We start from the raw sequence: 26,129 nt of genomic DNA, 5'->3' as shown, positions 1-26,129 counted from the left end.
ATGTTCTTGCATGTGGCTCTAGCCATTCATTTTCACTGCATAAGACTCCACTCTATAATTATATCTATTTATAATGATGGACATGCTGTTTCTGTTTGGCTATTATAAATCATATTAGTATACACGTCTCTGTGGCATATGTACCTCCATTTTTGTTGGGTATATCTGAAGAGTAGAACTGCATACCTTGGACTTTAGCATTAAAAGCACATTTCTGATACCATATTTCTAATGAAAAGCTCTCACAAGAAAAACATGGTTTAGAATGTCTGGTATGGCATGGTGCCAACTTACCTGTTCAATTCCATAAACTTCGAAACTTCAGCCAAATGAGTTTTCATTTCCTTCTACTCACCTGCTATTCTGTCTGTCTGGAATAGTTTTCCCTGCCATCTTTGCCTAGCTAGTTAACTTTGAGTTATCCTTAAGATTTCAGTTTAAGCATCATTGCCTCAGGGAACGTTTTTCTCATCTTCTTCCTCCATTATACACTCTTTTGCCACCAGACCTTTCTCTATTTGTTGCACTTGTTTCACAATTTGTGAAAAGAATAGGCTCTCTCTCCAACAATTCTGGATCATTAAGGTTAGGGCATGCATGTGTGATCTTTTTTGCATATCAATACACCTAGCACAGCACCTGGCACAGAGAAAGGGATCAATAAATACTTGATGAATATCTATTACCTTTTCACATTCAGGGTACCCAATTCAAATGCTATTTCTTCTGAATGTTTCATTCTTAGGGCCACCACCAGTACTATCCTTTGAAAATAAATGTGTATTAGACAAGAGATTTTCTTAAGTCCCATTTGGCAAAGAAGGTTAATAAATACGAGGGACTTGGAACCTAAGCCCGTTGTCATCAACAAGAATATTTTTACTGTTTTCTGTGGAGAGACTATAATTATCACAGAGCAAAATTCTGCATGAGAATTACAAAACATATGGGTTGTTTCATTATCAAATAGTGAGCACTATTTCAATGACAGTTTACATAGCAGAATTCCACAAAATTCATTCATTCCACAAAAGCAGGTAGGATCATAAAATTAAGCAAAAATGTAAAATTTCAATTATCTTCAATAAGTGGTTATGTGAATAGCAGCCATCTACTTTTATATTATTTTCTCTTTATCATCAGATGACAAATTTCTCCCATAACCAGTCATTCTGTATAATTTCACTTGATCCTGTGTAAATACTTTGGTTAGCTTTTTTTGCTTGTTATTTAATAAAAATTGCTCAGTGGCAACTATTATTTTTTAAAAAACTACTAAGGTTTCTTCTCGATAAACTGAATTTACTTATATTCTAAGTGTTAATTTAATGAAATTATTACAGGTAAGAAAGCTTACTCACCACCACCCTCAAGTGTTACTAACCTGTAATATGCTCCAATATGTTAAATTAAAAATATTTCATAAATATTTTCATATTAATATCTAACTTTAAAGAACCTCAATGATAGCATCAGTATCGCACTGAACTATTCAGAAGGGATGTTTAAGGAATTTCTCTCAAGCTCTTGCAAACTATAAACTAAGTATCTCTAAAGTAAAAACTTGTGGATATTTTGGTGAAAATCAGAAAAGCTGAAACCAGGGTCACTATCAATACAGAATATATTAGGGAATTATTTTACTAATGCCATCTTAACCATCTTGACATTCCCTAAATTAACCTCCAAACTGCAACCTCAGCATATCAAAAGATTTCAAATGAGAAACCTAACCCTAAGCTTTATGTTTAATACTATATGCCTTGTACAGGGAATATTTTCTTAACCATTTCTTTTCAGACAGCTATACTTTATAAAGATACACGATAGGGTCAAAAATTTATACCAGTTTGTTATAAAGAGAATATATTCACGAGTGGACCTTTCTTTAGAAAATATCATGATTTCAAGTGCAGAAATATAAGAATGTCTAGTCTTAATGAGGTCAAAATCATATTTTGGGATTTATTTAAAAGGTGGCAACAGATTCTCAAATACACAAACTACTGACAAGAAATTATACAAATGAGGAATAGCACACGCATAATTCAGTTTCTAAAGGAAAATTAAAATGCAACACAAGGTAAGATGTAATACAGCGTTCAATTAAGGAAACCATCTATGAAAGAAGATGATAAAACACTATTATATTGTTTATGTGACTAAAATATCAGAGCAGAAAATTGCTAAGGGTGAGAGGGTGATTTTAAGCTCTGTTAAGACTTTCTTCAGACTGCCACGCCATGCAATCGAAAAGAACTGTATTAACACAAGCCTAAATCCTGTAATAGGTCCTCTTTAACACTGAGACACCCTATGGCTCCACATGGTATGTGTTTGTTCTCTGTTGCAAAGAACAAAACAATAAACAAAACTTGTTCAACTATGAAAGGAAGGAAAGAAGGAAAGAAGGAAGGAAGGAAGGAAGGAAGGAAGGAAGGAAGGAAGGAAGGAAGGAAGGAAGGGAGGGGAGAAGAAAAAAGAAAAGAAAAGAACAAAGAAAAGAAAAGAAAAGAAAAAAGAAAAGAAAAAAGGAAGGAACGGAAGTAAGATATTTTAACAAAATTTAATGTGTCACAATTCCCTAAATTCTAAAACTGGTTAAAATATGCCTTAACAAAAATGTAAGAGGTAAATAACAATCATCTAAAAATATCCAATTAGTTTTGTTGAATATGAAAAGTATTCTGTTTTTATTAAGTTTGTAGAAAGATTATTTTATTCAATGTTTTATTACATCAAAATTTTTAAAAAGAAACTGACTAAATTTTAAACAAACAAAAATATCTACTTCATTTTAAGTCAATGCAAATTTTCGCTAATTTAGGACTCTATATTAGTATATTAACATTTGGGGGATTTTTGGAAACAGATACATTATATATAAAACTGTTTTATAGACCTTAGAAATAAGCAAGTTCTATAATAGTTCATAAAACTTTACAAATCTTCCTAAACCGTTCTTTAATACAATGAAAATTATATGGAGAATTTGATTTTTAATGAAAATTTCAATTATTTTACAATCAATTTAAAACATAATTAAATGTCTCAATTCTTTTTTTGAGGATTAACATTCATCAGGATTACTATAACTAATAGCAAGACACACACACATACAACTAAAAGAGACTAGCTAGTTCTATTTTAAAAACACTAATGAACTAATAATTAGGTTGGAAATCATGATTTAAAATCAATATGATTTAGAAAATATTATATAAAAATTCGAAAGGACATTGTTGTGATCAGCTTACCATTATTAGCTGTAGCAGTACTGTATCTTGTACACAATTACACATCATGCTTTCAAACTGACAATCTGTTTTAACTGCTTTGCTCATTAGCACATGAAGATGTTGGTTGAACTTGAAACATTATAAACTGCATTTATATAAACCCTTAACAGGGCAGATCCCAAGATTAAATGCTGTTATTTTTAAATACCTTTTTAGAACATAAATATCTCATTTTATCTTATACCATTATGAATAAACATGGTGCTTAAAAAAATTTAACCAATTTTTGATATAGTTGGTCTTAAAGTGCCTTGCCTTATTGCTTAGTAAAATTCTACTCCTTAGCATGGACTCTCAACCTTCCTGGAATAAGATTCCAGAGTCAACACAACAAATATCAAATATAATTATCCACTGTTAACAAAGTACGAACTCAGGAACTCCTTAAGTATGACAAATGTTTATTTTACAGTTGCTACTTCTGTAGCTATATAGATCTTCCTCACTACTTTATATTATTTTAGGTTCTACAGGTTCTATCCCCCTGGTGCTTCAAATCTATTTTCTTAAACTTGTTTTAAAAATCAGCATATGTAACTTTCCACATTATTCTGGCTCAAAGATAGCTCCACACTTTTCCTGCAGCTTAAAATAAGGGTTTCTTTTCTTTTTTGGCAGTGGGGAGGGTAAAAGGAAGAGAGATGAGCTTGAAACCTTGCTGATTTGTAGGTTTGCTTCTGAGTTGCTGGATATTTCCTGACAGATAAGGTTTATAAAGGAATACATACCAAGAGCTGGCCATGTTATCATATTGATAGCAGTTAACTCTTCCAGCTGAGACCAGAATACGATAACTTGCTATTGGTTATTATAGGCATTTATTATTTTATAAACATATTTTATCTACTTTACAAAGTAATATTAAAGGTACATATAGTTTATGAAATTATTTGCAAAAAAAATTTCACCAACTAAAACTTCTTACTATTTCCATTAGCAAGTATTGTACATTTGTTAGAGTACCTGATACTTGTTAAAATATCAAGTAATACAGGACAAGGTGTTATAAAATAGAGCACACAGCTGGGAAGCATTTTATTTTTTTTTCTATTTCATATGACATTGTTTAGGACAAGATTTTAAAGGTCTCTTTCCAGTAACTTTTATGACTTAGGAGTACCACTTAAAAATATTTACTGATGCTATAAATATTAGTGCTTTTCAACATATTGACAATTTTAATGAATGCCATATCTATTATACCTTTTGGTCCTTTGGTTGGAAAGATAAACAGAAACTTTAAATCAGAAGTTCAAATATTCAAAAATAGTTTTTAACCCATTTCCCGTCTGCTGAGAATATTTGCCGGTGGCACTTATGGCTGCAGCGTTGAACTTGAGATAACTTGCCGATTACAGTCCTAATCTTACCCCCAAAGTTTGCCACGAAATATCTCGCTTTTATTATTTTCGCATCTCTCTAGTATATCGATAGTCTTTGGAAACAAATGACATCATTCTATTTGTAGCATTCTATTTTATAGTAGTGATATTTCCATTTACAAAATATAATTCTCAATCACTGAAAATGTCAAATCCTAGAAAAAGTAGCATTCCCACGCGTGATTTGAAATTAACGCTGGCAGCGAGCTTCACTTTTTTTCTTAAAACGGAAAATGGGTTACAAGCACACCCAAACAAATCAAATCTACATCAGCAATTGTTAATATTAGTTTTAGTTGTAATTAAGAATTCTTAGCAAGAACATACTGAAGTATGTATGAGATTTTTTTAATTATAATTTAAAAAACAAATTTAAATTTATAAATAAAAAGATTAATGGCCAAATTAAAGAAAGTTTAAGCATCAGATTTAAAATATCTTAATTTTGCGGCTATTCAGAAATATATTTTGTGAATAATAAGAATTATTTCATAAATATATATGTATAAATATAAATATATATCTACAGGAGCTGCAATGTAGGAGAAAACCCTTTAAAAGAAAAAAATTGCACTTTTAAGATTATCAGGATGTTGTAATTTTTACCCTTTAAGTGAAGTATAATTACCATTCCAAGTGCTTTTGGCACAAGTTTTTAGGTGAATATTGACACAATCTTAAAAACATAATGCTTTTATATTTTATTTACTAGAATATGAGGAATCAAACAGAATTTAGAATTCTGACCAATCCAGATAACTACAACTGCTTAAATACAAAAAAAAAAAAAAAAAAAAATTATTTAAAAAAACCCCTCAAACCTGTCTTTACATCTGGAACATGTAAAATTTTACCAGCAACAGCTTTTCTTCAATCCCTTCAGCAAGAATTCCCAGCTTTCACAAAAATGTAATTGTCTTTTTCTACTCATATATGATATAGATCACACCCCAGTATATAAGGACAAAAAATAAATGTATAATAAAAAGATTGGATAAATCAGGAGAGGCTTTTTGGTCTTGAATTCTTCACCCACTAACAATGAAGCAGCACTGTAGGCAGCCCAAAACACACCAAAGAGCTTTAAAAAAAAACAAACAAAAAGACAAAGGGCAGCATATTAGCAAGTCAATTAACATTCTGGGTATCAAAGAATAAAAATAATATTTACAATATTGTTTAAAACTACCCTGACAACCAACTGTGGTAAACAGTAAAACTTACTGAGAATGTTTAAAACTTATTAAGAATGTTAGTCCTTGCTTTGCTCCTTGACTTCTGCAAATAAAGTGTTTTGTTATCAAATATGTCTAATCAGAAGAATCACTTGGGGTGCCTATTAAAAAGAATCCTGAGATTCACTCTACTCTTGATGAATCAGAATTTCTAAGAAAAGGGTCTAGTAATTAACTTTTTTAACAAGTGTCCCTGATGATGTAAGATAAGGCAACTTTTGGAAAAACTATTATTGGGCCAAATTACTGACAGAAATTTGACTGCCGAAAAAAAATTGATTTTTACAGACTAGAAATTTTTTCCTTTATATCCTAGTAAGAAAACAGATTAAGTTAAAAGTTTATACAATGTTTATTAAGTATCACAGCTTCTTCCCAGGGATAGAAAGATCGAGTTAAATAAAGAGGAGAAAAAAAACATAATATTTTGGTCGAGTTTAATTAAATAAAATATACTGTGGTCCTCTGATCATATCCATATCTAATTTTAAATTACTTCCACTGGAAATTTATGTAGTAATTATTGATACAATCACTGAAGCTATTTTACAGAATAAAATGAAGAACTTCAAGGGGAGAAATCAGGGAAACAATAATAGAAACAGACACACTGACATTTTGGGGCTGGATAATTGTTGTGGGAAACTGTCCTATATATTGTAGGATGTTTAGTAGTATCCCTGGTCTCTATCCACTATAATCTAGTAACATTCTACCCCTACACCCAATTTGTGACACCCAAAAATGTCTCTGATATTGCCAAATGTCCCTGGGGAGCAAAACTGCCCGCAGTTAAGAACCACCAGTACAGAGGTAAGAAATAAATACTGGCAGACTGATCGAAAATGTATTTGAGATGGTCCAACCTTCTATAACGCTTTTTAAACTTAAAAACAAACAAACAAACAAACAAAAAAACTATAAAATATTTTAAGCCTACAGAAAAGTATCGGAAAATATGAAATAAAATTATGATCAAATTGCATTTTTACATCATGATGCAATTTTTTTGTTCTAAATAAATGGTTAAAGATTAGTAAGAGTTACAGAGATTTAATACTAAAAAAATTAGCTGTTGTAGATTAAACTGTATTCTAACGCTGGAGTTAAATGAGTTTTGCATCATATTTCTCAACAAACCTTGGAGTGAAACAAGAAACACGTACAGTAGCTCACTACACACAGAAGATTAAGCAATGAGGAAAAAAAATTGGCAAAGAAAAATCTCAAGTTTAAAAACAATTTTATCCTAAGTTTTTAATGACACAAATAAGATTTTTCCACTTTATAAAATATTTATATGGTACATAAAAAATATTAAGGACCAATTTTCAGTTGAATTCGATGACTAAAAATAACCAGAGGACACAGTTTTAGCAATTTTGGGTGTAGTCTTAGCAGTATCCAAACAGGCTTTTACCCAAGTGAAAAAATAACTCACAAGCAGGAAGTGATCCTGAATGATTCAGTAAAGTGGTATGTTCACTAAGGCTACATAATTAAATGCCAGCATGGGGCTAGCTTCTGCACTGCAAGACTTTTAAACTAAGTGCTAATAATGCCAATTAAAAAAGTTTCAGAATTAGAATGTAGAGGAAAGAAAGTTGTTAAGGTTCCCATTTTGCAGAGGAGAATAAGAAAAGATATCTCTCCAGGGCAGACAAGTGGCAGAACCAGGACTTGAATTCAGAACTGACTGGTTCCAAAATCCATATTATTCTCAATAGCCAATGCTTATATAATGTCAGTATTGACCTGCAGTTACCCAATTCTAAATAGAATCATTTATTTTATACTGGAATTAGTGATGAACTTTAAATAAAACCAAATGTCATAAAAATCAAGTGGCTCTACTTAAAAAACAAATATTTTTAGTGTGGAGGCTACATAATGGCAGTTCTGAAAGTGGTGGTCTTAAAAGTTCTATTTTCCATAAAGAAAAAGCATTACATTCACTGTGTAATGTATAAGCATGTGCTAAAGCAGTCATTTCCCAAAGTTGTTCAAAATTAATAAATGACAAAATTTAAGTTATATTATTGATTAATACTTAGTATTATCAGTAAATGTTTAAAATGGGTACAAATGTTAATGTAAATTTAACACGGCATAAGGAAGTCTTTATCTTTGCCATACAGAAAAGTCAATTTATTAGAACCATGTCTATCATATTTATAAGGAGGTTACTATTCAAGGAAGAATAAGAGTTATTAAATAAATGCCCAGGGTACTTTTAAATAAACATTTCCCACAAAATCTAAGTCATAAACTGATGTTATAACCATAGAGAAGAAAAATTCAATATTAAAAAATCCCTGAGGCCCGATTTGCTCTTTGTTCTTTACTTTCCCCTTGATATACATTATAATTTCTGGTAATTAAAAGGGGAAAATAAAAGAAATACAATTATAAAGTCAGTGAGTAAGGTCATTGTTCCAAAATACTACCAACTGTTTGATAAATAGTTATAGATTATAATATTCTTAACTAGAGAACTATTCTGCTTTTGTTATTGGAAAAGAGTGAACTAATTTTTATAATACACACTACTTACTTTTATAAGTGTAGATACCACTTCAAATGATCCAACCACCAAAAGTATAGGGGCTATTACAATGAGAGGAAGTAATGAATATCCTATAACTCCAAGAACTTGGCCATATGCAACCTGTGAATTTTCAAATTTTTAAATAAATATCACAGAAATCATGATACTCATTTTAATCACTACTGAACATCATATATATTCTTTGTTGTAGTTACATAAATGTGAGAATAAAGAAGACATGACGTAGTATACCCATCATATTTCAAAGTATCATATACTTTACTGTTTTATCCTATACATATATACTATAACGAAGTTTAATTCGTAAATTTTAGGTAAAGAGATTAACAACAGTAACTCATAATAAAATAGAGCAATTATAACAATATGCTGTAATGAAAGTTATGTAAATGTGGTCTCTCTCCCTGATAACTGTTCTGATAACCTACAGGGCTACTAAGGGACTAAAAGGCAGGTGTATATACCATGGATACTAAACAAAGGGATGAATCACGTCCTGCACAGGATGGCACAGTATTTCATCACACTACTCAGAATGGTATGCAATTTAAAACTTAAGAATTGTTTACTTCTAGAATTTTTCACTTAGTATTTTTGGATGGCAATTGATCAAAGGTAACTGAAACAGTAGAAAGTGAAACTGCAGATAAGGTGGAACTACTGTACATGCAAAAATGTAGAACAATGCCACTCTTCTGTTTTTGTCTTGAAAATAGTTACTTTTTTAATTTTTTTATTATTTATTATTATTTATGCCTACAGCACCTAGTCTTCTTAGGTGGTCTCCCATCCAAGTATTAACCAGGCCTGATCCTGCTTAGCTTCTGAGATCAGACATCGGGCTTGTTCAGGGTGGCATGGCCATAGACTATGGACCATGGCTCCACTGGGGCGCAAACCCAGGACCTTCTGCATGTAAAGCAGACGTGCTAACTACTACACCATGGAACTCATCCTAGTTACTTTTCTTTCAAATGTAGTATTTATGTTAAAATGTATTTAGTTTGTTTTTAGTTTTAAATGAATATATAAATTTTTAATTTTAATTTTAATGTGGTAAATATCAATAACTATAACCCACATAAAGAAATTTCTTTGGGGACCTGAGATCAAAAAGTTTAAGAATTGCCCTAACAAAAAATATATTGTATGCTTCCCTAAAAAGCTGTAAATTACTGATAAGTGGGATGGAATCTTTTATTTCTGCTTCATTTCTTATAAAATTTATTGAGTATGTACAATACTAGTACGCTGATAATCTTAAAGAAGTAGAATAACTGAAAAGCAATTCTAGGGCAAGAAACAATTATAATATATATAGCTACTAATAGTATCTGCAGTATCAAAAATAATGCTTACCATCAAAAACAAAGGTTATTTTCAAAATTGACTACTTACTTCTCCACCAAGAACTCTGGCCAGTAAGAAAATTGTTAGTGAACCAAATATCCAAATGGTTATAATCCATGAGACCACCTTCAAGGGAAAAGAAATTAATGGAATTAACATCTTTGTACCAAATAAGCTGATCATTTCCCAGGAACTTAATTCTCTGCCATAAGATACTTTGGTATACCCATTTCAAGTCATAGAGAGTTTGTTTGGGTTCCCAGGTATCTTTCCAAAACTTAATAAGAACACAATGTGTAATACAATTTTACATCCAAAATGAACATTTAGCAATGATCAACTGCCTAAGGAAACCTCAGTATTTCAAGATTTATAGTAAAAGATTACTATAAAAAGAGAACAGAGTATTTACTCCCAACACCCTGGTTTATAGCATCCTACGAGAAAAATTTATCCCTGAAACAAGTTACTAACCTTCTCAGGAGGTCTTTAAAATTTTTATTAATTACATATTTATCTAAATAATAGAATATGGAAGGCATTTCACATAATTTAAACTCCTGAGACTTAGCATAATAATGATACATGCATATATTTCCAAGTTCTGTCTACTTGGAGGGTCTAGAAATAATACCCCAGAAGCTACGTAAGCATACTTATTGCTCAGATTCTGGTTTCTAAATATCATTCCCCAATAAAAGGAACTAGGATTCCACAGTGAAATGGTTGATTCCAGGGCCGAGGAAGGTAAAATAAAAACTAGAACACTTTGTGGAGTCAGAAGGAAAAGAAGTGTTCAAAAAAGGATGGGAATATGTTGAAAGGACACAGAAGCTAACCTGAAGGAGCTCCCAATGGCTAAAGCTGAAACAATCTGAGTAATAAAATAAATGATAGTAATATTGGATTACAATCGAGAATATAAATATCCATGAGTCCACACTGACATAAATATATGAATGATTAAGTAATGGCAAAGAAGGCATAGCTGTGCCATAAATACCAATTCATACATGTAGAACAAATGAGGAAAGTAGAAAATCACCACTCAGTAAACAATATAGTAATTATTTTTCCCTGGAAAATCCATCAATAGATGCTAAAATTAGTAGGCTAAAGTTTGATGAAAAACAGGATGTTTGCATAGTCACAAAGTATCTCCACAAGATATATATTACTTGAAAAGATAAAAATAGCAACTTCACAGTCGGGCAGATACCATCCCATCACCTAACCAAATAATCAACATTAACGGCACCAGTAATAAGACATATTAACATAATGTAATCCCTGATAGTATACAGAGAAGGGCACAATGTCACTTCTGGGGTATTCTTGCCAAAAATACATGGCTCCAATCCAGTCATAAAAAAATATCAAGCAAAGCCAAAATGAGCAATATTCTATGGAGGTAGTAATATTCTGTTTTTAGCCTCAGATCCCTCTGTTCAAATGAAATAAAAAAAAAAAATTAGAAATGTTCTAAAAGAAGGATTGGTGATAGGTAGGAGACCAGAGTCTCCATTCAACTTATTCCACAGCCTTTACACTTTCAACAGAATCCCTGATATAAACTACTGAGCTAAAGTAAATATTAATAGTATTAGTGTTATATTACATTAAAGGTCTTGCTATGGGGAGATTATTCTGGAGTATCTAGGTGAGCACTACATGTAATCACAACTGTCCTTAAAAATAGGAGGCAGAGGGAGATATGACTAGAGTAGAGAAAAAGACAATGTGAACATGAAAACAGAGATTACAATGATGTGAAGCCAAGGAATGCTGGCAACCTCTAGACTTGGGAGGAGGCAAGTAACAAATTCTTCCCTAGAGCCTCCAGAGGAATCAGACCTGCTGACATTTTGATCTTAGCCCTTTCATACTTATTTTGGTTTTCTGACTTTCAGAACAGCAAAAGAAAAAATATGTCTTGTTTTAAGCCACTAAACTTGTGTAAATTTGTTACGGCAGCAAAAGGAAACTAATTCATTTCTAAATAACTTTGTGGTAAAGTCTTAAACTAGGAATGAGGGAGTGATGTGTGTATGTTATGTCTTGATGATAAAAGATAAGCCCTCTGAGAATAAGACAAAGTATATAAAAACAAATACTGAGGGAATCCTTGTCATCACTTATTAGAATGTTTATTTTAAAAAACAACTAAAAATGAATAAAAGGTAAGAACATGGTGACGAGTTTTGTGTTTCAAATTCTTCATCCTTTGGAGAGATCAGAAAGGGTGTGGGCAGCCCTTTTGGTCACTTTTGGTCATTGGTCACTTCTGGTCAGCTGGGAGAAGTTGCATCCATTTACTCCAGTTGCTAGAAAAATATTAATACTTTCTATGTGAATGATGATGTGGAAGAGTTTGGAAAGTATAATCTACGGCACTCCCCACATATTTAATTAAGAATAATTCTAGGGATAACAAGTGAAAAATAATGAGTAAAGGTAAAGCATTTCTCAAATACAACATAATATTACAGTTAATATTTGGCTACCTTCAATTTTAAAACTCTTAAAACATTTAGAATTTGTATAAAGTAAGGTATACTTACCCTAAATTGTCCATATAATGATATCATGGAAAAGAACAGAACAACAGCCAGAGGACCCCAAAAGTCAGGATTGTCTCTCACCACTTGTCTATTAAAACCAAGTGATGGCATTGGCATCAAAACACATCGGATTTTGTAGTAAATATCCTTTAGATCGATATCCAATTCCTCCCTATAATTGTAAAATAAAAATTTTTTTAAGGCACACAACACTTCTGAAAACTGAGACAGTTGCAGTAGAATTTAAATTTAAATATAATGGTACAGTTTCCATACATAAGTCAACAAAACATTTGCATTTGAAGTACCATATATTTCACTGATTCATTTTCAACATTTCAACATCTCTAAAGTTGGATGCATCTCACAATTGTTAGTGTCTTGCAACTGTTGTCAGCCTGGAATGAAGCCAAGTGCTTACAAGATCTGCCTTTCCTTTTGCCAGTCCCCTGCAGGCACTACCAATTTGGGACAACTTTAAAATAAAATTATCTGCTTGAAACTTTTTTGAATTATACTGATAATTCAGACTACAATCCTATATGAGAATGAGGGTAGGGTTTACATTCTCAGGGGAAATTTTTCTTCCAACACCCTACCGAGTGTCTCACTGAGACAAATAAACTTCTCTGTTGTCTCTTTTTTTATGGTAGGTTATTTCTCATTTATCCTTATGCTAAGGAGAAAGCCTTTCATATCCTGGCTTTATATTGTTTTAAGCACTTTTTCATTCTTATTGATAATCGTAAAATAACTGCATCTTATAAGCATCTTAGAATGAGCATCCTAGATCTGATGAAATATGGTATATTAACATAGAAATAGGATGTTTTAGCACTTCATCTACCAATAATTACTACAGAGAATAAGTTAGTAATGCCTCAATTTTACAAAGCTGTTTTTCTTTCCAAAATTGTTAAATTCTTTACTTTTTTCCCAAGTAATACACAGTTGCTTAAAAAAAAAATGAAAGTCTCCTTATAATCTTCTCAGTGGTAGCTCTAGAATTTCTATACGAGAGATTTTGGAGTGTAATCTTCTTGGAAATCTTAATTTATCTTAAACTGAATTTCCACAGCAAGCGCCACGTTTACTTGAGATAGCTATGTATCTAGGTAAGCCCTAACAGTTTGGAGTGAGTGAGTGAGTAAGTGATTAAATTATAAAGGCTCTGAACAACAGACTTAAAAGATGCTACATTCCACAAAATAATGACTTCAGACTGAAAATATCACTTAAGTTTATCTTTTAAACCTTTATGAAAAGAGAAATGACAAATTTCGAGAATAAACAAACTTTATTTTATAACAGTATTGTGTGTGTGTGTGTGAGAGAGAGAGAGAGAGAGAGAGAGAGATAAAGAGAGAGGACAGAGGATTATGATTCTTTTAATTTTTGCCATTTAATAGGTTAAAAATATTCTCTCATTTCAGTTTTTCTAATTACTAGTAAAACTGAAAACAGCTAAAACTGTTAAGATTTTCCATATTTATCTTTAAATAACAATGAAAGAATATAATCGCCCCACACACTAGCTCTAAAAACCAAAAAGTACGTATTACTATTTTTACATACAAGAGTGGCTTATTATCTTCAGGATCATCATCTTCAACTTCCAATAGCCAGCCATATCCTCTTTGTCTCAGAAATGTAGTAGCTGTAGATTCTTTGATAAAATCTCCACCAAGGTTTAATTTGACATCTGGTGCTGCTATTGAACCACTGAGCTCTTAGGAGAAAAGAGGACAAAATGATAAACCAAGGTAAAATGTGTGAATCTTAACCAAATGGGCATCTATTCAGCTAAGATAATTATCATCTGAAGATCTGCTATTACATACAATATTCATATTTTAAAGTTATAGATATCTAAATACCATCTTTTATTTTACAAGAAAACAAAAGATGAGAGAAGTGAAGACATATGAAAGGTTTCATTGCTAATTAGCTGGGTTGGTACCAGAATCTAGATTTATAACAATAACTTTAAATTTTAAATGGAAGATATATACAAAATATATTACATGATAACATTTTGGAGTCCCTTCATTATTATACACATTGTGTGCTTCAAAACAAAGTGATTGTACACAGTCTTCTTAAAAGCATTACATATGTACATATATAAACCATTAGATATAACTTATTTGCTAAAGGAAAACTATAGATAATTCTTCTCTACCTTTCCATTCTTTCATTTAAAGTACCAAATAGCTATGCTAAATGCTTCATATATTAATGTTTAGTTCTGGGTAAATCTGACTAGTAAGAGTTCCCTTTTATTTCAGCTAATGCTTTTCTTTATATAATTACATCATTCATCTTCAGATTTAGCAAAAATAAAAGATTTTTTTTTTTAGGTCAGCTCTAAAAAATGATGAAGAGATTCAGTCACCCGCATTACAAAATAAATTCCATTCACAGTCTGCACAGGAGTTTAGAGGTTACAGATAATCACGATAGTACAAATGCTACATTTTCTGGTCACAAAAAATTGGGAATACTAAAGGACTTGCTTGAGGTCATACAGGAATTAAGAAAAAACACATTGTAGGATCAGACAATACACACTAGTAAACAACCATCAATATTGTTAACTGGAAGCCACATGACGAGTGGTATTTTAAAAACATAATTTTGGCAACAGCAAACCAGAACATTCTTAACACAGATGTGCCTTCTCTGGAGATTATATATAGTACAAAAAAGAGCTTAATTTTAACCTAAATTTTAGGTTTGTTTTTGAGAACAGTCATTAAAATTTTGGCTTAAACTTCAATCAATGAGTGGATCAATTATGTCACATCTTGGTCTGGCTGTGACAACTCCTGCAATTAATTATAATAAAGTGTGCATTCTGAAGCTAAATCCTAGCTTACCTACTAATTAATACAGCAAATCATTAATGTCTTATGGTCCCCAGTTTCCCAAAGTTCTTTTTTAGGTTTAACATTACATGATTCTAAAAGTTTTTATAAGGGAGTTTACTCACCTAGAGATAAAATGCAAGTACTTTTGAATTCACTGTCTTTCCTTACTTAAAAGTTTAAAAATAGTCTTTGTAGATGCTGTAGACTCTTGTAATTAAAAGTCTCTCAAAATCGCTTTCTGCTTGTCTTAACCTCAGCTGAAAATGAAAGAGTTGAAATTTAACTAAAATTCCATTTACAGGAGGTACAAAGAGTATTTTTCTTGATTTAACAAGAGGAAGATTTAGATCAGGAAATCATTAGTAAAGCAGTGGCATTAAAGGTTTTAGAATATGAGGCATGAGAGGACCTTAACAACTGTTTCCTGGCCCATAGAAAGGACTATACTAAAAATTCTTAATCTAAACCAAAAAAGGATATATAAATTATAGTGCTAAGGAATGGTGTGATAAAGAATTGTGTATGGTTAGTAGTTTGTGCTAACATGGGTGCCAGAACTTCAAAAAGGCACCTTTAGCTCACAAATTCATACTATTTTCCATTCCATGCAAAGTAGGAAAAAAATATTATGAACATATATGAATGCCTACAACAGCAATTTGACACATCCCTTAGTACCTCCTAAGACACAACTAGATGTGGGTACAAAAAAAACAACAGAAAGGTCCAAAAAAATGGTAGCAAGCTACTAAGAATAATGTCAAAAAAAAAAAAAAAAAAAGGAGAAAGATTCTAAATCACTCTAGGAGTACAGCTGGTTTAAGTTAAACGAGAGTAAGAACCAGCTAGCTTGGTTGTCAACTCTAGGATAGGTATCCAGATTTTAAAAACCCCACTAATTTTAAATTAATTCTTTCTTACGACACTATGTATAATTGTCATTTTCTAAGTAAGAAAAATATATAGATAGTAATAAATAGAAATGAATTTAAGAGGAAATAATCTTTGAAAAAATCTATTGCAAAAGAAAATCTTAAAAACGTTTCCACTGCTGTTTGGGTTCAGTGGAAGGAAGAATATCAATCAGTAAGTTTCAAGTTTTATGGAAAGCCCCCTGCAAAAATTACAGAACAAAATTTAACAGTAATTTTCTCTCCTTTTCAACACAAGTGTATTACTGGGAGAGGGATCTTTTCTCCCAATATTCTACTCAGACTGAGAACTCCACTTTGAAAGGTGAGGAAGAATCTGGTCAGTGCAGTATGATAGTATATACTCAGGATTTACTAATCTGCCCCTAGACAAGTTCTAGACTTTTGTGAAAGGAGAGTATCCTGCAATGAATAGTGAATGTTTTGTTGGTACTTGTCGACTTCTTAAATATGTGAAGCTTTTTCTTATTTAACATTCAGTAAGAGCAAAGACAAAAATCATTTCATTTCATTTGAAAATAAAATCCGTATGTGCTGTAATCAAAAACAAAATTGAGTATTTGTTTGGCAAAAGAAACACATGTTTTATACTGAAGGTATAAATTCCATTGTTCCATTTTAGCTATAAAAACATTTTAATGCATATATAGGCCAATGACAGATAACAAAAAACCAAAGAAAGTACATAATGATTATTAGACCCATATTGGAGCTTGCTTGATCATGTTAATCCATAAAAAAAAAATTTTAAGACTGTATAAAATTGTGTCTTAGGGCAGCTGTAACAAAATATCATAGACTGGGTAGCTTATAACAAATAGAAATTTATTTCTCCCAGTTCTGGAGGCTGAGAGTCCAAGATCAGGGTACCAGCATGGTCAGCTTAGGGTCCTCTTGCAGCTTACAGACTACTTGCATCCTCACATGGCAGAAGCGGGTAGGGAGCTGCTCTACTCTGTGGGGTCTTGTTTATAAGAACACTAATCCCATTTATGAAGACTCCACCCCGATGACCTAAGTACCTCAGAAGGGCCCCATTTCCTAAAACGATCACATTGGGCATTAGGATTTCAACATATGAATTTTGGGGGGACACAAACATTAAGACCATAAGAAGGGATAAGAAGATTGAAGAAGGCTGAGCTCAAAAAGCAATATATTGAACTCAGGTCTCTTCTGTAGACCTACTGAATCAATTGTCAGCTTAACATTTCCTTGTAGCTAAGTCAAAAGCATCTAAAACTCAATAGTCCAAAACTGATTTCTTGTTACCTAAGGTCTTATTCCAGTTTCTTATTTCAGTGAATGGTTCCACTATCCATCCAGCATTACAAACCAGAAATTTGATTATCTTTGATAGTTTCCTTCATTCCCATGTTTCTTGCTTCATCCAATCCACCAAATTTCGTCATTTTTACTTCTAAATATTTTTTTGAACCTGTCCACTTTTCTCCATTTCTACCACCAGCACCAAGTTAGTGCAAACTATCATTTCCTGCTTGACTATAATGGTCTACTAACTGCTATCTCCCTAGTCATTCTTGTCTTGTTCCAATCCATTTTCTTAACTATAGTTAGAAGAATCTTTAAAATTCAAATTTTTCATTTTCCTGTTTAAAATCCTTCAACGGACTCCCACTGATTCTTTAGCTCAAATCCAAAAATCTCTACATGCCTTCTCCAGAACAATTTCTTGCCCCCACCCTTCCATCTGTACGCTATGCTCTAGCCACCCACCCTAAGCCTCAGTTCTTTGCATGAACCAGAATGCCCCTTACCTCAGGGACGTTGTACCAGGCCATTTCCTCTAACTTAAAATAATTAAATGCCACCTATTTTTCAGTTCTCAGATATAACTGCTTAAGAAATTTTCTTTGACTCCTAGGTTAAGTTCCTATCATACTCCCCTGGATTTTTCCTTCTTAGCATTTACCACTGTTTATAACAACATATTTGTGTGATTATTTGGATAATGTCTATAAGTTCTATGATGGCAGAACTAAGTGTTTTTATTGTAGTTTTGTTTTGAACATATGTCCCAAGTACTCATAATAGGCAACTAACAAATGTGTGCTGGTTGAGTGAATTAATTTAACGGAAGGGCAAATAGCTTCATATAGCTTAAATCGAGAAGTGACATTAAAGACTTTTAATAAAACAAATATACAAAATTAGATTTGAATTTTGGAAGCAATGTTAGCTGCACTATAGAGGACTGGCTTTACAGTAAAGAGTACAGATGAGAAATGGTCAGGACTTGAACTAAGGTAGTGTCAGTAGAAAGGGAAGAAAAATTATAGTTATTCTGGAGCTCTTCTGAAATAATTTTATTGACCAACTGAAGATGAGAAAGTGAGCGACAAGTTTCTAGCCTTTGGCAAGAGGAACAATATCACAAACATTAAATCATTTTCACTTCCTCCCTCATTTTAACACTGATCAAGTAATCCATCAATAAATATTAATGGATTACTTATTTCTATAATGCCCTAAGAGTAATATAAAGAAGTGAGATACCTTGAGGAATTTAAACTCTAATTGATATTTAAACAATGAAATTTCAGCCAGAGAAAGCAATGAGTTCCTGATTCATGCTGCAACATAGATGAACCTTGAAAACATTTTGCTTGGCGAAAGAAGCCAGACATAAAAGGTCACATGCTGTATTACCCCATTTATATGAAACGTCCAGAATCTATGCAAACCTATAAACAGAAAGTAGATTAGTGGTTGCCAGGGGCTAAGGGGCAAGTGGAGGAATGGAGAGTGACTGAAAATGGGTAGATACGTGGGTATAGGGTTTCTTTTTAGATTGATGAAAATGTTCTAGAATTAGATAGTGGTGACGGTTGTACAACTTTGTGAATAAACCAAAACACACTGTATTCTATGCTTTAAGTGTGAAGTTTATGATGTGTGAATTATATCTCAATTTAAAAAATCTAAGATGTGATACACAACCCTATTAGCACTGTAAAATACACTCTTCTGTAGGTGAATAACAACACAAATTGCCTACTGAACACAAGTTGTAAAGAGGAGTAAAGAGGCCTAAGCTCTCAGAGAGGTGGTCAGGAAGGTTATATGGAGGTGGAACCTGAATTTGGCTATGAGGGATAGCTGGCTGAGCAGAGAATGAGAAATCATTTCAAAGAAAAGAAATGGCAGGGACAAAGGCATGGAAGCCCAAGGCTTGTGATGGGCACAGATTTCATCTCTAAAGTTGTGGAAGATAGGTTGGGAACAAATTGTTAAGAGCATAAATATCAGCCCCCCAAAACCCAGTTGTCTTTATTTTATAGGCACATGTTTCTCTATACATGTTCTGTGGAATCTGGGTCCTACCAGATGTCCTTCACAAAAGACTTTTGATGTTCACTGAATTTGGAAAACGCTGCCAAACTACAATTACAGTTTCAGAATTAATATTGGCATATCAAAGGCTTTGGGAATTCTGCATTAAGGAAACTAGTTTAACTTAGCTTACATTATTTATCAAATTTATGTCATCATGGACATTATGTCATCATATGACCTTTTGAGAAACACTACTGAAGATACTTTTGTAGATAGGATGCAAGCAAAGTTCCAGCATAGTAGTAGAGATTCCTGGGTGCTGAGGATATGGGATATGACAGAGATAGCTTAGTTGTGAAAATAAGAAAAAAGGGAAGAAGCAGATTTAATTAAAAATTCTGCCAATTAGAAGAGACCTATGAGTGATGATAGAGATGAAAGGAACAGAGGAGAAATAGCAACGGCTAGAGAAAAAAACTAGAGAAGAGAAGGAAAGGTTCCAAATGAAGCAGGGAGATATGAAAATAATGGCACTAGTAGAGGCTTATCCTAGGAAAGAAAAGTTTCAAGATTTGGAGGAAAGATGAATGTTTCAATACAGATACAAAGATATTCAGAGGTAGAAAAACATGAGGATGGAAAATGACTATTGGGTGGCTTAGAACATCCTTCTTGCTTAGTTGTCTCTGTTCATGCCCTTTCCAACCGGTTGCTGAATTTGTCAAATTAGTGCTGGCTTCAGTTCTAGTAGCACAACACCTTTATCTTAAGCAAAAAATATCAAGTAGTCATTCATTCATCAAACATTTACTGAGTTCCTGTTATGTGCCAGGTTCCCTGCCAGGCAGTGGGTATGATACTGGGAGTAAAGCACAGCTTCTAACCACAAAGAGCTCATGGTCTACATCAGCATTATTTTAGGTCTGTGAAGACTGAGAAGTATAAGCTATAGGGACTGCTTTCACCAATTATTTTACTTGCATAGTTCTTAAGTGAATGTTCTTCCACCTTTTCAATCTGAAGAACTACTTATTCTTCAAAATATACCTCATCTGTTCCTGAAGACTTCCTTGATCCCTTTCTGCACAATTAACCACTTCTTCCTTTGAACCAAACTTTTTATAGCATTTATTGAAAATTTTAAATCTCTTTCTTATTAGACCATTTCTTGGAGTCAGAGACTTCCTCACATGCAGTCTTTTGCACATGGATGTAACTCCTGTCATCCTACACATATAATACGTTATCTATCCTTCAAAGTTTGGCAAACCTCCATCAAATTATCCAGGATCTCCCAGCTGAGAAAATTTCCTCCTCTTCTGATCTTTCATAACATTCTAAATCAGTGCTCCTCAAGCTTTAATGTGCATATGAATCACTGAAGGATCTTGTAAAAATGCAAATTATAATTAGAGCAGATTCTGCATTACTAAGTACCAAGGTAAAGCCAATGCTGATGGTCTGTGGACATAAACCAGGTAAAGAATTACTATTTGTCTGACATAAAATAATTTCAAAGGATTGCCTTGAAGAATTCTATACTACACTTTACATATATGTAACAGTATCATTACATTCTTACATTTATACACATGCATTTCATTACCGCTTTTGTATGCAGTTTTACACCACAGACGAGTATTTAGTCTGGATTTCACTATTCATTTATTGATTTAGTCACTCATAGCTCATGTTCTTTCAACTATAATTATGGACCTTGACTTGATACACATTATCTTAAATAATTCTCACCATATTCTGATAAGTGGTGTGCTTTTCATTTTACAGGTGACAAAATGGACGCTCACAGAAGTTATGTAACTTGCCCAACATCGCAGAGCTACTATAGGAGTCAGGATTTTAAAGTCTTTTGGCTCTAAATCAAGTAATTATTTAGTTTTGCCATCCAAAATGTGCTAAGTTTTGTAGTCCCAAGTATCAATGTCATATGAGGTAAAAGAAAGCAGAAATCATTTATCCCTATAACAAACAATTATTTTGTGATGTTTATATTCTGGGTTTTGTGGTAGGTGTTAGGATATAGAAAAGATTTCTAGAGAACTTTCTGGTTCTGAGGGAGAGTTAAGCAAGGTTTCACCATGGAAGGAGCATTTGATTTCAGTTTTAAGTTTCAACTTGGAGTAAGGAGAACAAAGGTACTTTAAACATAACGTTCAGGATATGCATAGGTATGGAGATGAAACATCAAGACAGATTTTTGGACAAAGGATATGTGATCAAATGATAAGGACTGGTATCATTAAGAGAGATGTGGACAAAAAACTAGAAGGAAAGTATACATTGAAAATATTTATAAGCCTAAAACATTCATGGTTAGCATAAAAAGGAAGCAGCAAGAATTTACAAGACATCTTAGGAACCAGAGAAAAAACTTGGAGTTTGCAGAGTTAGATGTTCATTTTGGAGAATAATAAATGTGTGGGACCTGTTAATGCTGAAACCGACACAGCAGCACCACTGCTAACATGTACTGAGCACTCAACTCTGCCAGATATAGTACTTAAATATTTGGGCACTTGGGTATTATTAAGAGAGGCTAAGTAACTCACCTAATACTACATAAACAGTAATTGGTAAAACCAGGATGCAAATCCAAGTCTCTTTCCACTATATTTCAGATACACTATTCTATTTAAAAAATATAAGAAAGAGGCATCACGGTTTAGTGGAAAGAAATCTGAGGAGACAGAACACCCAATCTCAATTCCGGATCCTTCATGTGGAGGTTACTAAATTTCCCTAAGCCTGCTTTATTATAAAATACAGAAATTATAAAACTCAGCAGGATTCTTATAAAGATCAACCAAGACATCTGCTAAAATACTATGGAAATTTCAGCTGTACAAAGTTATACACATCAAGGTGTTAGTATACATATATCTTCCCTGGTCTATATATTCCCAGATATACAGGGAGTCTATATATCCTTGAAGGCTATATCAAGTTTGAATAAACCGTATGGATTTTACTTATTCCAGGTTTCTTGGTTTAGTATATACTTTTTAGTATATACTAGTATATACTAAAGTATATACTAGTATATACTTTTTAGTATATACTAGTATATACTTTAGTATATACGTTTCTTGGTTTAGTCAATGCGTTAGCTCATTCTATATCATTCTGTCAAATTTTTTAGGTGTATTTAAGAAAGGTAATTCCCGGGGGAAGGGATGACATGAAAAATATACACACTGATAGAGGAGTTTGAACAAACATCAGGTTCTGATACCCAATGATAATTTTTTAAGTCTGGAAAATTAAGCTGACATTTCACCCTAAGCGCTATGCTATCAAATGCAGATGAAACAAACTGAAATATTTAGGGTTGCTTTATTTCACCAAATACTCGTATTAAGTTTAAACATCAGTAATAAAAAAAAACGTATCAGCTATGTTCTCTATGACAGATAAAATTTTTATTTTACATTTTAAATTGTAACAAAACTAGGGTATTATTTAAAAAAAAAAACCTATGAAAAAACAAAATAAGGAAAACAAAACAGAAAAAAGGGAAAACAAGCTATACTAACTGATGCACTATGAAACTGCATTTCTGAGAAAATATTACGTTTTTCTTTAGACTGAAATTTCTATAGCTAAATATAATTTATTTTTTCACATGAGGCAGGAAGTCTGGTCACTGGAAAATCACTGGTGTACAAAACCTAAAAAAGTTGAGTCTGGTAAGGAACAGAGACGAGGAGGAAAACAAATTTTCCTAAGCTGTAGAAAAAGCTCTCCAGCACAAGTGCTTCATCAAAATAGTACAAGGAAATCTGTAGAAGCTATTAGGAACACCTAACCAGATTAAAATAAGTTTCAAGTATACCTGGGTCTACTTCTCTGAATATTGAGGTCAAACACTAAAAAAACAAGAGGAAAACTGGGACGTAGGCAAGATATCGAATTCCATGTAGTTGCAGGGCCGAATCCAATCCCAGCACAAGTTACCTATTGATAAATAACAGAAGAACGCTGCTCTCCTTCCTCGTTTTCATTCTTTGACACTCATCCTGGCCGATCTAACGATCGCTTTCCTGAGTAATAGCAAGTCATCCAGAATTAAAATCTTCGAGTTCTGTGGGCTCACTTAAGGCGGGCAGGTCACCTGGAAAAACCTGCCCCACACGGAATGGGGTAAGCCAGAGCTGACCGAAAGCACTTGGAAAGCTCCCCTACACCCCTCCCTCGGCCACTCGGGCCCTCTTGGAAGGCCCCCGCAGACGCAGAGGGCTTGAGTCACCAGTCAGCTTGCTGCCCGTCCCCACCCTGACCACAACCTCTTTCAGCACCAGAAAGACCCCGCCGCATCCCGCCCGGCGTCCTCCGAGGTGAGAGGCCCGTCGGGGGCTCAGTCTCACCTTCCGCGTCAGCTGAGGAGACAAAGGTGAAGTCCCCGTTAGTGGGGGAATACGCCGGGGGCGGGCCCGGCGGCTGCATCTCGCGGCCCGTCGGAGCCGGCGGCGGTAAAGAAGGCTGCGGCTGGGCCCAGGCCCGAAGGCGGCCACCGCGCCGACCCCCACGCGCGCCCTACGGTGCGGCCCGTGAGACAGGAGGTGCGGGCTGGAAGCTAGGCCTGCGACGAGCACAGCGGGCCGCAGGGTTGCCCCAGAGACTGCCCACCAAAGTCCTCTCGGTGGCGACCGCCCAAGAACCACGACGCCGGCGTCCTGACAGGACCATAACAGTGACAGCGCCGCTGCGATTGGCTCTTTGTAATGTGCTCTCCCATTGGCTCCCGGAGAAAGGTTCTGATTGGGCCGACCCGCTGTTGATTCCGGAAGTTTATCCAGGATAGGAAGGTCACTTCTAATTCGTGGGCCACTCTGGCTTTTCCCTCCCCTTGAGCTGTTTTTGTTTTCTTAACGTCTCATCTCTTTCTCTTTCTTTACTTATTTTCTCCTTTTATTTGTTAACTGAGTAGGTTCAAGAATTTACAACTAGGAACGTGTCTGGAAGTCAGCCCATGTCTAAGATCCCAAGATTTTGTTAAAAGGATAGGGCAAAGCAAATGAAAAAATACCACGAAATTTCCTACTGTTTTGAAGGTAGTTTTTTCTTGATTGGGCCTTCATTTGGTTGCTGTAGACGACCTTTGTATCTCAGAACTCCTGGTAAATTAGTTCTACCAGTTTCTGGGTTTTTTGCTGTTTCCTTGGAGAAAAAGGGCTTGGAACTTCCTAGTCTGCCATTTTGCTGACATGGTTTTTTTACGCCTGATTCCTAGGAATTTTCCCCTTTATCACAGCTTATTGTTCAGTAAGAGTTTGGTCATAGGTTGTATTTAAGCCATTTATGCCAGGGAGGCTTTCAGCCTGTGTTGATGGGTTTGTGTATGGATTAGGGAATGCTTTCAAATCTACTCCACGTTCAGCCCTGATTTCTCTTGAGTGGATGCAATCGAATGTATGTACACAGCTTCCCAGATCCCCAGAGTTAACCATTATCCCAGGAGTGCTCCTGTTTATCTTTCTCTAGTTATTCCATTAACCCTCTGGCTAGTAACTGGTAACCTCTTTTTGTTCTCCTTCCAAATGTCTGTTGTTTCAACAGCGGTCTTAGGCATTATTCTGAATAAAGTCAGTCCTTTCCCTGCAGAGTATGGAACTTTTTATTTTCATGTCCTGCCTTTCTGCCTAGGCAGAACCTCTGTGTGACTACACCAGGGCTGCAGGCAGAGACCTGCTCTTCCCAGAGTGACACCCGTGCTCTTTATGAGTGAGCACTTGGGGGTATGGCAGCCCCTGGTCTTCACAAGTTGCCTCTTTCAGCACAGAATCTCCACTCTCAGACAATTCTAACCAAGATTTAATAGATTTTTCTCAAGTGACTATTTCACCATATATTTATGCCCTTAGGACAATTTTCTGAGAGTTTAAATAATAGTTTTTTAAAAATAATTTTCATTAGTTAAATTGATGTTTTGTTGGGGAAATTGTCTGCTGAGCTCCTACTCCACTTTGCCAGAATCCTGTGCCCATGCTTTTGTTTCAACTTTTCTATATCGTTACAGTCTAGATATGTCTTTTTGTAAATAGCATTTTTTTTCTAGTTTAACGACCTTAGCCTTTTAATTTGAGCATTGAGTCCATTTACATTCATTGTAGTTTTTGGTACATTGGATTTATTTTTGTTTATTCTACCTTATTTTGTCTTGTTTTCTTTCTTTACATTGATTATTTTCTCTCATTTTTTCCTTTTACTAGTTTAGAAATTATACCCTCTACTTCTCTTTTCTTATCAGTTACAATGAACTTTTAATGTGTACTTAACTTATCACAAGATAATACAAGAACCTTAGAACACTTAACTTTGATAAGACAAAACAACCTAGAAACTATGGTTGTTATATAGTTTAGTTCTGACTTATGCTTATTTTTTACCCCACAAAAATTGGTGTTATGTTTTATATAGTCAGTATTCGTTCTGCTTTTCCAAAAATTTAAAAATTTTCTTTGCTTATCTTTATTCTTTCATCTCTGATTCTCTCCTTCTTTCTGCTTAAAGTACATCGTTTAAGATTTCCTTTAGTAAGGCTCTGTTGATGGGAAAAAAATCTGTCAGTTTTACCTACAAATGTTTTGGGTTTTTTTTTTTTTTTTTTCTTTTT

General features: G+C 33.8%; 2 protein-coding genes across 2 annotated transcripts in view; one reads left to right on the top strand and one right to left on the bottom strand.

The window, feature by feature from the left end:
- Nucleotides 1-5,358: 5,358 nt before the first annotated feature.
- YIPF4 (Yip1 domain family member 4) lies at nt 5,359-24,212 on the bottom strand. The gene is made up of 6 exons (XM_006910372.3): nt 23,881-24,212; nt 13,972-14,125; nt 12,397-12,568; nt 9,884-9,961; nt 8,471-8,584; nt 5,359-5,762 (listed from the first exon to the last, which is right to left on the bottom strand). Exons 1-6 carry the CDS (start codon nt 23,957-23,959, stop codon nt 5,625-5,627), a joined length of 735 nt encoding a protein of 244 aa, XP_006910434.1. The 5' UTR covers nt 23,960-24,212; the 3' UTR covers nt 5,359-5,624.
- The window catches only part of NLRC4 (NLR family CARD domain containing 4), a 41,667-nt gene continuing 39,193 nt past the window's right edge, over nt 23,656-26,129 (top strand). The window contains exon 1 of the mRNA XM_006910369.3: nt 23,656-23,850. The gene's annotated coding sequence lies outside the window, so the exon portion shown is untranslated. The remainder of the gene's footprint in view (nt 23,851-26,129) is intronic.

Source organism: Pteropus alecto, unplaced genomic scaffold, assembly GCF_000325575.1.
Source record: "Pteropus alecto unplaced genomic scaffold, ASM32557v1 scaffold61, whole genome shotgun sequence".
Lineage (NCBI taxonomy): Eukaryota > Metazoa > Chordata > Mammalia > Chiroptera > Pteropodidae > Pteropus > Pteropus alecto.
Note: the sequence above shows the minus strand (reverse complement) of the source record. Positions and strands in the feature narration are given on the sequence as shown.

Excerpts from the sequence above, each read along its gene's own strand:
- YIPF4 (XM_006910372.3), bottom strand. The coding sequence starts at position 23,959 with ATGCAGCCGCCGGGCCCGCCCCCGGCGTATTCCCCCACTAACGGGGAC. Across the intron at positions 12,569-13,971 it reads GAAGATAATAAGCCACTCTT|GGAGGAATTGGATATCGATC; the intron begins GTATGTAAAAAT and ends TTACAATTATAG. Across the intron at positions 9,962-12,396 it reads CATTATATGGACAATTTAGG|GTGGTCTCATGGATTATAAC; the intron begins GTAAGTATACCT and ends TTTCCCTTGAAG.